The 14453-nt window shown below is 44.3% G+C and overlaps 1 protein-coding gene across 1 annotated transcript in view; it reads left to right on the forward strand.

Moving 5' to 3' along the window:
- LOC115459460 (PR domain zinc finger protein 5-like) overlaps positions 1-14453 on the forward strand; it is a 241324-nt gene that overhangs the window by 194788 nt on the left and 32083 nt on the right. Inside the window, exon 13 of the mRNA XM_030189282.1 lies at positions 8321-8406. Coding sequence (XP_030045142.1) covers positions 8321-8406 — 86 coding nt within the window. The remainder of the gene's footprint in view (positions 1-8320; positions 8407-14453) is intronic.

Genomic DNA, 14453 nt, shown 5'->3' on the forward strand with positions numbered 1-14453 from the left:
GTGATACTGTGATGTGATGTCATAATGCCTCATTCCACCAGTGCCTGAGCCAACCTCATCAGTGATGTCACAATGGTTTGATTGTCCTGTACTTGGCTCACTTCTGATATTGTGATGTCATAAGGGAAAGGGGGGAAGGGAACTGGGACTTGATATACCGCCTTTTTGAGGTTTTTGCAACTACATTCAAAGTGGTTTACATATATTCAGGTACTTATTTTGTACCAGGGGCAACGGAGGGTTAAGTGACTTGCCCAGAGCCACAAGGAGCTGCAGTGGGAATCGAACTCAGTTCCCCAGGATCAAAGTCCGCTGCACTAACCACTAGGCTACTCTTCCACTCCATGTAAGTGAAAGTTATTGATATAGAAGTCAACATTGTGCGTAATGTTGCGATAACACGTTATCATTTAGGTGCAAAGTGCCTTCTACTCGTCTCCTTTTTCTCCCATCGTGCATATCATGTTGTGTGCTCTTCTACTTTCTCTTTCCTGCTTAGTGTTCTTAAAGCTCCCATTGAGTCTGTCATGGAGCCACATTCTTACAGAGCTGTTCCCTCCACAGGCTTAGCGGGGACTTGGATGGCCAGCTGAGCAGCACCTGAGGATGTACAGTTCCTTATGTCCTTTTAGTTTTCATTGGATGTTGACTGTTTTCTTTGTCATTTACAGCACATTCTGTTCTTTGTGCAAAATAAATTCTGGATGCCACAGGAACCTAATGCAGTGGAGTTTACATAACTCACATTCTGTGGACCTAGCCCAGGAGCAAAAGCTCACACAGGAGTTCCAGTCCCATCGCTGCCTCAAGCTCTGTGTGGCTTCAGGCAATTGAGCCTTTCTGTATACTAAAATATAGTAACATAGTAACATAGTAGATGACGGCAGAAAAGGACCTGCACGGTCTATCCAGTCTGCCCAACCAGATGAACTCATGTGTATACCTTACCTTGATTTGTACCTGTCTTTTTCAGGGCACAGACCGTATAAGTCTGCCCAGCACTATCCCCGCCTCCCAACCACCAGCCCCGCCTCCCACCACCGGCTCTGGCACAGACCGTATAAGTCTGCCCAGCACTATTCCCCGCCTCCCAACCACCAGTCCCGCCTCCCACCACCGGATCTGGCACAGACCGTATAAGTCTGCCCACCACTATCTTCGCCTCCCCACCACCAACCCCTCTTCCCCCCACCGGCTCCACCACCCAATTTCGGCTAAGCTTCTGAGGATCCCACGCATAGATGTATGTATTATAAGAATTTCTAGACTGCCATCTAGAAGGGACTAGAACTCCTCTCATATAAGGAAGAGCTAAAGAGGTTAGGGGGAGATGAATAAAGGTCTACAAAACCCTGAGTGGAGCAGAACAGGTAAATGTCAATCAGTTCTTTACGCTTTTTAAAATTTTTTATTAAAAGTTATATACAAAAAAAGTCACGTTAATGTGGACAAATGCAAAGTGATGCACATCAATCATAGTTACTGGATGCTGGAGTCCACCTTGGAGGTCAGCTCTCAAAATAAAGATCTAGGTGTCATTGTAGACAATATTCTGAAATCTTATGCCCAGTGTGCTGCAGCGGCAAAAAAAGCAAATAGAAAGTTAGGTATTATTAGGAAAGGAATGGAAAACAAAAATGGTTGTAGGCTTAGGGTTACCATATTTTGCCCTCTCAAAAAGAGGACACATGTTCTGCCCCGCCCCTTTCACATCCTTGCCCCTCCCCTGTCACATATTCCCCTCCCCCTGGGTCAATATTCCCCTCCCCTGCCCCCCCATCACCTCCCCTCCCCTCCTCTTACTTACTATCTACTGCCCTGGTGGTCTAGTGACCTCTTCGGGGCAGGAAAGAGCCCCCTCTTTCCTGCCCAGAGCGCTGTCCTTGCCCTGCATCCTGTTGCTGTCATGGTCTCGGGATTCAAAATGGCCGCCGAGAGTTGAAGTCTCGCGAGGTCGCTTTAATCCCGAGACCGTCACAGCAACAGGATGCAGGGCAAGGGCAGCGCTCTGGGCAGGAAAGAGGGGGCTCTTTCCTACCCCGAAGAGGTCACTAGACCACCAGGGCAGTAGATAGTAAGTAAGAGGAGGGGAGGCTAGGATAGGCCGCCTGCCCGTTTGTCCAGAAATCTGGACAAACGGGCGGACTGGCAAAACCCATCCAGATGCCCGAACATGTCCTCAAAAAGAGGACATGTTTGGGTAAATCTGGACATATGGTAACCCTATGTAGGCTCAGGAGTAATTTGAAATACTTTTTTTTAACAGAAAGGATGGTGAATGCATTGAATAGTCTCCCGGTGGAAGTGGTGGAGACGAGGACTGTGTCCGAATTGAAGAAAGCATGGGACAAGCATGTGGGATCTCTTAAGAGGAGGAAGTGGTGGATGCTGTGCATGGATAAACTGGATGGGGCATTTGGCTTTTATCTGCCATCATGTTGCTTTTTGTGTCCAGTAGTTGTGGAAGTCATGGCTGTTTCTGTCCTCATAAAATGTGTACACGGCTTACTATCCAGTTGGTTAAACCAATGGCCTCAAAGAAGACTGTTTTCCTGAATTTCAACTGTTTATTAAGAAAGTAGAACAATTACTTAGAGCATTCAGAAGCTGAAACTGGAAGTATTTCTGTCCCAGGCAAGGGTCTTTGTACTGGATATTCACAGTTGCCGACAGTATTGTAGAGAGATGGATATGGAATGTTTGTAGGATGAATTAACTTATTTCAGAGGATGGTGCTTGAAAAGGGAGTGTGGGCTTAAAAGGAAGTGATGTTGAGCTTAAAGGAAAGTGGTGGGAAAGGTCCATTTCCCGGAGAGGTGTACACAGAGCGGCATGCTCCTCTTTCTGATGGGGAATTTGCATTGCAGGGAGACTGGAGCCAGAAGTCGTCCCACAAGGCTAGAGGGCAAGGAAAAGGACTAATGGGATCATTGCCTGAGACTAGGCCACAGCATATGTTATTTAATGAAGGCAGCACTTGCCAGTGCTTTGATTGGAGGGAGAAGGTCACATGCAGAGGTCGACCTATTAGAGCACAGATTGTGAGGACAGTCAGGGATAGGAGGAAATGTCCTATTGTGGATTAAAAACTGGTTGAAGGATAGGAAACAGAGAGTGGGGTTAAATGGGCAGTATTCACAATGGAGAAGGGTAGTTAGTGGGGTTCCTCAGGGGTCTGTGCTAGGACCGCTGCTTTTTAATATATTTATAAATGATTTAGAGATGGGAGTAACTAGCGAGGTAATTAAATTTGCTGATGACACAAAGTTATTCAAAGTCGTTAACTCGCGACAGGATTGTGAAAAATTACAAGAGGACCTTACGAGACTGGGAGACTGGGCGGCTAAATGGCAGATGACGTTTAATGTGAGCAAATGCAAGGTGATGCATGTGGGATAAAAGAACCCAAATTATAGCTACGTCATGCAAGGTTCCGCATTAGGAGTTACGGACCAAGAAAGGGATCTGGGTGTTGTCGTTGATAATACACTGAAACCTTCTGCTCAGTGTGCTGCTGCGGCTCGGAAAGCGAATAGAATGTTGGGAGGAGTGGCCTAGTGGTTCGGGTGGTGGACTTTGGTCCTGGGGAACTGAGGAACTGAGTTCAATTCCCACCTCAGGCAGCTCCTTGTGACTCTGGGCAAGTCACTTAACCCTTCATTGCCCCAGGTACAAATAAGTACCTGTATACAATATGTAAGCCGCATTGAGCCTGCCATGAGTGGGAAAGCGCGGGGTACAAATGTAATAAAAAATTAGGAAAGGTATAGAAAACAGGTGTGAGGATGTTATAATGCCGTTGTATCACTCCATGGTGTGACCGCACCTTGAGTATTGTATCCAATTCTGGTCGCCGCATCTCTCAAAAACGATATAGTGGAATTGGAAAAGGTGCAGCGAAGGGCAACGAAAATGATAGCGGGGATGAGACGACTTCCCTATGAAGAAAGACTAAGGAGGCTAGGTTCTATTCAGCTTGGAGAAGAGACGGCTGAGGGGGGGACATGATAGAGATATATAAAATAATGAGTGGAATGGAACAGGTGGATGTGAAGCGTCTGTTCACGCTTTCCAAAAATACTAGGACTAGGGGGCATGCGATGAAACTACAGTGTAGTAGATTTAAAACAAATGAGGAGAAAAGTTTTCTTCACCCAACGCATAATTAAACTCTGGAATTCGTTGCCGGAGAATGTGGTGAAGGCGGTTAGCTTGGCAGAGTTTAAAAAGGGTTTGGACGGTTTCCTAAAGGACAAATCCATAGACCGCTACTAAATGGACTTGGGAGAAATCCACAATTTCGGGAATAATATGTATAGAATGTTTGTACGTTTGGGAAGCTTGTCAGGTGCCCTTGACCTGGATTGGCCGCTGTCGGGGACAGGATGCTGGGCTCGATGGGCCTTTGGTCTTTTCCCAGTGTGGCATTACTTATGTACTTATGTAGGAAGTGACAACAGCATTGAACACAGTTTTAGAGCTACAATATGAAAAATGGGAGCACAGCAGTGGCAAAAGCGTGAAGCCATTTCGAACCCCGCAGCGTATCAACACATCGTTCTGACTTACTTGCACTGAATTCCAGAACTTAGTTGCATGTTGAATGAAAGAGATTTTTTCTCCTATTTGTTTGAAATGTACTACTGTGTAACTTCACGGTGTGTCCCCTACTCTTTGTACTTGAACATTGTGTTCAGTTCTGGTCGTTGCATCTCAAAGAAGATTAGCAGAATTACAAAAAGTTCAAAAAGAGTGACCAAAATGATAAAGGGGATGGAACTCCTCTCATATGAGGAAAGGCTAAAGAGGTTAGGGTTCTTTAGCTTGGAAAAGAGACGGCTGAGGGAGATATGATTGAGGTTTACAAAATCTGGAGTTTTGTAGAACGAGTAGATTAATTTTTAACTACAAAGATTAGGAGACACTCAAGGAAGTTGCATGGAGATACTTTTAAAACAACTAAGAGGAAATAGTTTTTCACTCTAAGAATAGTTATGCCCTGAAACTCGCTGCCGGAGGATGTGGTAACAGCAGTTAGCGTATCTGTGTTTAAAAAAATGTTTGGACAAGTTCCTGGAGGAAAAGTCCTTAGTCTGTTATTGAGATGGACATGGAGGAAGCCACTGCTTGTCCCAGGATTGGTAGCATGGAATGTTGCTACTAGTTGGGTTTCTGCAAGGTACTTATGACCTGGTTTGGCCACTGTTGGAAACGGGATACTGGACTAGATGGACCACTGGTCCGACCCAGTATGGCTATTCTCAGAGCCGGGGGTGGGGGGAGCTGGTGATTGGGAGGCGGGGCTAGTGCTGGGCAGATTTCTACGGTTTGTACCGTGAAAATGGCAGATACTAATCAAGGTCAGGTATACACAAAAAGTAGCACATATGAGTTGTCTTGTAGGGCAGACTAGATGAACCGTGCGGGTCTTTCTCTACCGTCCTCTACTACGTTACAATGTATATCTCCCCTCAGCCGTCTGTTCTCCAAGCTGAGAGCCTTATCTTTGCCTTTTACTCAAAAAAAAAAAAGTCACTCCATCCCATTTATCATTTTTATCGCCCTTCCCTATATCTTTTCTAATTCCACAATATATTCTTGAGATGCGCACTATACTCAGTGTGCAATTGCACTATGGAGTGATACAGACCTAATACTGCAAGCACTCAACCAATCAGTCAGTCAATCAATGCATGTAGGGCTTATTAATTGTAATTTCCCTCAAACAAGGGTTCATTGAGAGCCGGGAGGCATTCTTATCACAGTCTTAACATGATAGGCTAAACAAACTGAAAATTAGTAGCAACTTTCAAAAAAATATGTCTTCAGCAACTTATGGAATTTTAAGTAGTTTTCTCAACTCTTAAATAATGGGAGAGAATTCCATAATAGTACCACGGTAACCACAACTTACCAAAAGACATCGGACGAAGAATTATTTGGTTAAACATTCTTGACGAATTGCCAAATAAGGATTTTGAAACTATACTTATCAAAAGATAGGTAGAACCATAAAGAATTTGGTACCTTAAGCACGATGCTTTAAAAGAGAAACGCTGTTTTACCGGTAGCCAAAGCAACCTCATCATATAATTTGAGACGCTAGTAAATCTATTTATTTTAAAAATTAATTTCGCAGCAGTTTTTTTGAATAATTGGCACATATTCTCACATAGAGTACATTACAGTAATCAAGATGAAGATGTATCGTCATCACTCAACATTTCCACTCTTTTTTTCCCCCTTATTTAAAACATTTGTGTACCACTTTTCCTGTAAAGTACCTGTCAGAGCCATGCGCATATAGATAAAGAATAACAGCAAAATTATTTCTGCCAGTTCATCTTCAGATTAGGTTTCTGAGCAGAAAATAGCGTTCTGTTCATCAGTCACTTGTAGATCAACTCTAGCATGGCAGAATCCAGCTGTATTTTTCCGTGGTTTAAAATAATCAATCCTCTGAGCTTCCAGTGAAGGAAAACATATGTTTTTCCCTGTTAGGAGAGTAAAAGAGCATCTGTTTGAGAAGTCTTGTGTTGTGGAAATGATTGATGTTTCAAACAGCACATTTCATTGAGTTTTTCAGTGCAAACTTTAAGGATAAGCTATAAATAAATCCAGTAGGAAGTGCCAGAGATAGGCAAGTGACTGATTTTTATGAACAAAAACTTGGAAAGAACAGGAGCTTTTCTTTGATTTCCTCCAAAGACTTTGGAAATTATTTAGAACATAAGAGTAGCCTTACTGGGTCAGACCAATGGTCCATCTAGCCCAGTATCCTGTTTCCAAACAGTGGCCAAGCCAGGTCACAAGTACCTGGCAGAAACCCAATTACAAGCAACGTTGCAGAACCCCAAAGAGTAGCAACATTCCATGCTACCAATCCCAGGGAAATGTAACGTCTTATAAAGTAGTCAACATGTGGGATTTGAACCCCTGACTACCAACACCTGAGTGGGTAGATTTTATCTCTGAGCTACCAGCAACTCTTAAATTTGATAAACCTCTGTCATGCACGCTAAATTCTAGTCTGATAATCCATAGTAACATAACATGGTAGACAACGGCAGAAAAAACCCCAATTAGCTCAACCAGTCTGTGGTCAGTATTTCAGACATCACTGGAGGGACTTTATTGCCCATCCTCATGCCTGAACAATCATTCAGCTTTACTGGTTGTGAAGGTATTGCCTCCACAAGGGCTGCTGCTCGGTAGGTGACACCCTAAGCAGGAGTATATGTGTCCTCCACCCTCTGCCGAGAGGGAGGGGGCAAGATTCCCCAGGCTCCAGCAAGGCTTCTGGAGGCAGGCGGAAAGTTCTGCTCCCTCAGTCTGTCTATCTCCTGTTCCTGTGTGTCGGGACCCAGGTGATTGCATTTACGCAACCACCCAGGTCCCGGCAATCGGCTAACAGGAGCAGGAGAGTGACAGATCAAGGGAAAAACAGATGCAGGAAGATAAGGGGGTGACAGTGGCCTGAGTGGGGGCGGCTGCAGTGGGAGATGGTGGCCCGAGTGGTGAGGGCAGTGGCAGCCCGGCACTGGACCCAGTTGTGTCTCTTGGAGGGCCTGCCTGGTCCTGTCCAACAGAGATCGTCTTGGGCAGTGGTGCATACGAGTAGAAATGAAGAGTAGTCGTGATTTAAAGGAAAGGGTGCATAAATGCTCTTCCCCTCCCACCACCAAGCTCGTGTAAAGTGGTGGATTTCCTGTCTCTGACCCAGGTGCACTCTTGCTAACACCCTCTCCTCCCTCCCCAGTGACTGGTAAACCCTAGTTGGGAATATCCTTATGACATGGCGCCCAGGGAAAGAATCTGTAACAATAATTTAGTGTTTTATTCCTCCTCTGAGTTGTGCAGACAGTAATATATTTGTGTTGACAAAGTGGCCCTTTAGTTAAACACAACAAAGAATTGACTTGTGGTACGGAATATTGGGTGGACCAGCGGCACCCAGATGACTCACGTTCTGACCAGATGTGAAGTGATATTGGTGAATGGTCAATGTCTAAAGCAAATGAGCTCAGCAAGAACTTGCCACAATAGACTAGTTCAGGACTCCCTTGATCCCAAATCTGTAATCTTTGTTTGCTCATCTCTGCGTGTGTTCAGTTCGCACTAGGGAAAGAGCAAGTCATTGAAACTAGCGCTTTGATGTAACTCTGCGGGCTGCCAGAACTGTCTTTTATTTCCCACGTGCAGTTTTGCTGTAGAGTTCAGGTCCCTCCTGCTGCTCATTTTGCTGCCATGACATGCAGAGAGCAGGGGTTTTTTTTCCCCCCTTTTGGCAACAAGCATTAACTCTGATTTTTACTTGCAGGTGAGCGGCCGTATCAGTGTCCTTATTGCGACAAGGCCTTCAGCAAGAATGATGGGCTAAAGATGCATATTCGCACGCACACGAGGGTAAGAGTTGATTCATTGCTGTCTCAGAGCTGTCTTGCTCATTAGAAGGAATTGGGATGACTATTTATAAACATTCAGCTCATTTATGGCACAAGTAAGACACTCTTTCAAGTCCACAGGTACTTTTCAAATGTGGACTTTGCACCAAGCTTGAAAGGCAAAACAAACAAATTTGCACCCGGATTTTGTGGGTACCTTTTCCTTAAGTTGAAAGTAGAATTTAAGAACATTATTCTCCACCTTTGATCTAAATGTGAGTTGTGGGACGCATGAGTTCTTTGTATCAGCATTGAGGAAAGGCAACCAGGGAATTTTCCTACCATCTCTATGCTGATGACTCCCAAATCTACCTTTCTACCCCTGATATCTCACCTTGCATCCAAACCAAAGTTTCAGCGTGTTTGTCTGACATTGCTGCCTGGATGTCTCAACGCCACCTGAAATTAAATATGACCAAAACCGAGCTTCTCATTTTCCCCCCCAAACCCACCTCCCCGCTCCCCCCGTTTTCTATTTCTGTTGATGGCTCTCTCATTCTCCCTGTCTCCTCAGCTCGAAACCTTGGGGTCATCTTTGACTCTTCTCTCTCCTTCTCTGCTCATATCCAGCAGATCACCAAGACCTGTCGTTTCTTTCTTTACAACATCCGTAAAATCCGCCCCTTTCTTTCCGAGCACTCTACCAAAACCCTCATCCGCACCCTTGTCACCTCTCGTTTAGACTACTGCAATCTGCTTCTTGCTGGCCTCCCACATAGTCACCTCTCCCCTCTCCAGTCGGTTCAAAACTCTGCTGCCCGTCTCATCTTCCGCCAGGGTCGCTTTACTCATACTACCCCTCTCCTCAAGACCCTTCACTGGCTCCCTATCCGTTTTCGCATCCTGTTCAAACTTCTTCTACTAACCTATAAATGTACTCACTCTGCTGCTCCCCAGTATCTCTCCACACTCGTCCTTCCCTACACCCCTTCCCGTGCACTCCGCTCCATGGATAAATCCTTCTTATCTGTTCCCTTCTCCACTACTGCCAACTCCAGACTTTGCGCCTTCTGTCTCGCTGCACCCTACGCCTGGAATAAACTTCCTGAGCCCCTACGTCTTGCCCCATCCTTGGCCACCTTTAAATCTAGACTGAAAGCCCACCTCTTTAACATTGCTTTTGACTCGTAACCACTTGTAACCACTCGCCTCCACCTACCCTCCTCTCCTCCTTCCCGTTCACATTAATTGATTTGATTTGCTTACTTTATTTTTTGTCTATTAGATTGTAAGCTCTTCGAGCAGGGACTGTCTTTCTTCTATGTTTGTGCAGCGCTGCGTACGCCTTGTAGCGCTATAGAAATGCTAAATAGTAGTAGTAATCTGTTCCCTTCTCCACTACTGCCAACTCCAGACTTCGCGCCTTCTGTCTCGCTGCACCCTACGCCTGGAATAAACTTCCTGAGCCCCTACGTCTTGCCCCATCCTTGGCCACCTTTAAATCTAGACTGAAAGCCCACCTCTTTAACATTGCTTTTGACTCGTAACCACTTGTAACCACTCGCCTCCACCTACCCTCCTCTCCTCCTTCCCGTTCACATTAATTGATTTGATTTGCTTACTTTATTTTTTGTCTATTAGATTGTAAGCTCTTCGAGCAGGGACTGTCTTTCTTCTATGTTTGTGCAGCGCTGCGTATGCCTTGTAGCGCTATAGAAATGCTAAATAGTAGTAGTAGTAGTAGTAGGAATCCGTTTCCACGACTAAATTGCTCTTTAAGTATATAAATGACTTTTAAAATTGTTATCCTAAATTACAAAGAGTTAACTAGGTTAATTACTAGCATGTTCTCGGACAGTTCAGTAATTGATAGCCATGTCGCATCAAGAAGTAAAGAAAAGGCCAGAAATGAGGAAACAATTTCTTAAACTTTGTTTTTTGCTACCCTTAGCGCAAGCCAAGTTGCTGTAAGTTACCAAGAACATCCGTTGTACTGGCAGATAATAGGGTTCACTCTGCCTTCAGAGGAAAGGGTTTCTTTTAATTTTATTGTAAAACTCTTGGACTACATTTACAGCACTGTGTCAACTCTAAAGTAAATTGGACAGGTTTTTGGAAGCAAAAGATATTGGTGTGAGGGTGGTGACACAATTACACGTTAAGAAAACATTTAGATACTTCAGAGATATACATAATCTGCAAGGAACAAGTATTTTTGAGCAGAAAGAAGTCATTAGGCTAAAAGGGGATGGGCGATTTATTCACAGAAATGTTGTTGGATATATTATGGAAGAGCCACCCAGAGCAGAGAGTAGATTGCAAAACAGTTTCAGAAAGTCTGGGATAAATCTTGGGTATGAAGAAACGTGGGCGAAGCCTGGGATGAGGTGAGATGGGCTCTTTGGACTGTATCAGTAACAGGCAGATCAGATGGGCCTGTATTTTCTTTATCTGGCATCAGTGGCAGTGGTTCAGATTAAGGACCCCCAAGTAAAATAGCGGAAAGGGCTCCCAGAGCAGGAGGGATCTCTAAGCAGACCTCCTGGTTCCCCTGCACTGCAGGGGCTACTTTGACGCCAGACAGTAGGGTAAATTCCACTCATGTCTGAGGGCTAGATGCACTAAACTTAACGAGCCATTAACGTGGGTTTTAAACTGGTTCTAGCCAGTTTAACGCGCAAGTAGTAAACCAGGACATGCACAAAAGGGCATTGTCCGATCACGGTAGCAGCTAATGGAATGCAGATGAGCAAATTAGTATTATGTGTATAAATCGTATTACAATGAGATGCACTACTGTTTTCCAATCCCCTCACCTTGGAAAACCTAACGGCAGGTCTGCACCTCTCGTTGGGGCTGCTGTGAGGGAATCGGAAGGAAAATAAATTCTTATGAGCTCCAAAACGTCTTGAGAAGGACGACAATCTGGAAAAAAAAGTCCAAGTGCTCGTTAAGGACGTCCTTCTAAAGTGCCTAACATGGACGTCCTTCACTCACAAAACCAAAAAAGGACGTATATCGATTGGCTGCTCTGCGCGTGTCCAGCTGGCCGACTGGCTTCCAAGGAAATCGCAGTGACCAGCTCATTTGCATGCAATTTCCTTGATGCATACCTGTTTCTTACTGATTCGCTGTGGAATCAGTATGGGAAGGGCTTTAACAATTGTTTTAGTGCATCTACCCCTGAGTGTCATGATCCGTATCACTCACTGATCACTACATTTCACTGCCAGATGAATATGGCAACACATCACTGGTTACCCATATCTGACCCAATACAGTATAAAACCTTTTCTTGATTTACAAGCCTTTATACCTCGCTGCACCTTACTAGCTGGACTCAGTGCTGAAGGTTATCATCCGATTAGGTCTCTGTAGTCTGAAGGTGCGTTTTGTTGGACTATACTTTTTTTTTTTTATTTATGCAAGGCTCATTTTACAGAGACTTCATGTTCTGGTTCTCTATTTTGAACATTTTATTCAGGAGGCAGCTTAAGGTGTTTTTATTTACACAAACATTTTGATCAAGATCTCTGAATCATGCGCCCTGGCTTTTTCCTCCAGTAAGAGAAGTCTGTCTGCGGATTACACGCAACACGCATTCGTATATAGCAGGGGTTCTCGACCCAGTCCTCGTGACACACCCAGCCAGTCAGGTTTTTAGGATATCCACAATGAGTATGTATGGGAGAGATCTGCATACAGTGGAAGCAGTGCATGTAAATTGATCTCTTTGAATATTCATTATGGGTAAATTGAAAACTTGACTGAGTTGAGAATGATGATTGTTCTTCCTTTGTAGTACAGTCTCGATTATCCAACTTAATCGGGATAACTGAAAATTTGGATAATACGGAAATACAATGCATAAACAACAGAATAGAATTCCCAATTTTCAAAAGTCGTTCTAAAACAGAATTTTAAAAGAAATAAATGTGATGACATCACCAGAGGGTCTGTCAGATCCTCAGGAGCTTAGCATTGAATGGGTGGCAGAGACGGTTGGGAGGCGGGGCTAATGCTGGGCAGACTTGTACGGTCTGTGCCAGGGCTGGTGGTTGGGAGGCGGGAATAGGGCTGGGCAGACTTACGGTCTGTGCCAGAGCCGGTGGTGGGAAGCGGGACTGGTGGTTGGGAGGCGGGGATGGTGCTGGACAGACTTATACTGTCTGTGCCAGAGACGGTGGTTGGGAGGTGGGGATAGTGCTGGGCGGACTTATACTGTCTGTGCCCTGAAAAAGACAGGTACAAATCAAGGTAAAGCATACACAAAAAACTAGCACATATGAGTTTATCTTGTTGGGCAGACTGGATGGACCGTGCAGGTCTTTTTCTGCCGTCATCTACTATGTTACTATGTAGATATGGTCGGATAATCACGATTTTACTGTATCTTATTACCTAGAAGTTTTGCTGTACATGAAAGTGCTCAGGAAATGGTGCATGTCAAAATAAAAAACTGGATGTGCTGGTGCGTGGAAAAGTGAAGACACTGCAGAACAACCTCCACTGAGGACCCTAAAGCCCATCCATTCTGCCCAGTTTCATTCCTGTTATGGTACCAGAAACCCCAGTTAATTTCTGTTTTTTTAGTATTTCTCATTTCCAAACTAAAACTCCTTAGTGCTTGACCAAGACTTTCCTGGATTTTCTTACTCTTTTTTCCTCTACTACCTCACTTAAGAGGCATCTGATATAAATAACAAATTAATGTTTTCTTACTGGTTATTATAGAGATAATATCATGTAAACCATCAATTTTGTTCCCTTGCATTCATCCATGTTAGGAGTCACGGATCAAGAAAGGGATCTAAGTGTCGTCATTGATGATACATTGAAACCTTCGGCTCAATGTGCTGCTGCGGCTAAGAAAGCAAATAGAATGTTAGGAATTATTAGGAAAGGAATGGAAAACAAAAATGAGGATATTATAATGCCTTTGTATCGCTCCATGGTGCGACCACACCTCGAATATGGTGTTTAATTCTGGTCACCACATCTCAAAAAAGATATAGTGGAATTAGAAAAGGTGCAGAGAAGGGTGACGAAAATGATAAAGGGGATGGGACGACTTCCCTATGAGGAAAGGCTAAAGCGGCTAGGGCTTTTCAGCTTGGAGAAAAGGCGGCTGAGGGGAGATATGATAGAGGTCTCTAAAATAATGAGTGGAGTTGAACGGGTAAATGTGAAGCGTCTGTTTACGCTTTCCAAAAATACTAGGACTAGGGGGCATGCGATGAAGCTACAATGTAGTAAATTTAAAACGAATCGGAGAAAATATTTCTTCACTCAACGTGTAATTAAACTCTGGAATTCGTTGCCAGAGAATGTGGTAAAGGCGGTTAGCTTAGCGGAGTTTTAAAAGGTTTGGACGGCTTCCTAAAGGAAAAGTCCATAGACTGTTATTAAATGGACTTGGGGAAAATCCACTATTTCTGGGATAAGCAGTATAAAATGTTTTGTACATTTTTGGGATCTTGCCAGGTATTTGTGACCTGGATTGGCCACTGTTGGACACAGGATGCTGGGCTTGATGGACCTTTGGTCTTTCCCAGTATGGCAATACTTATGTACTTATTGATTGCCACTTTAAGCCTGATATAATGTGGATGTTGAGTTCAAGATATTTGAACCTATATTATATCTGGTCTACACTGCACTGGTGTAGATGCGTGTATTGGACGTGCGCAGGTCCATTTTTCAGCGCACCTGCAAAAAAGGCCCTTTTTATTTTTTTAGCCGAAAATAGAGGTGCAGCAAAATAAAAATTGGCACGCATCCATTTTGGGCCTGAGACCTGACCGCCCCCCATTGACCTAGCGGTAAAGCCTCGTGCGTTAACCGGGCGAGTACACTAGTACAATGCTGATTACTGCCCAGTTAGCGCTGCGCGCCAGAAAGTTTCCAGGGCGTGCACATAGAAAATGAAATTACCGCCCGGACCACGCGGTAGCCGGGCAGTAGTTCAAAATTGACATGTGTAGGACGTGCGTACATCCTACGTGGCTTAGTAACGGCCCCTGAACGATCCAGTGTTTAGATCTTTGTATTCCTTATGACTAAAACCAT

Source organism: Microcaecilia unicolor, unplaced genomic scaffold (genome assembly GCF_901765095.1).
Source record: "Microcaecilia unicolor unplaced genomic scaffold, aMicUni1.1, whole genome shotgun sequence".
Taxonomy (NCBI): domain Eukaryota; kingdom Metazoa; phylum Chordata; class Amphibia; order Gymnophiona; family Siphonopidae; genus Microcaecilia; species Microcaecilia unicolor.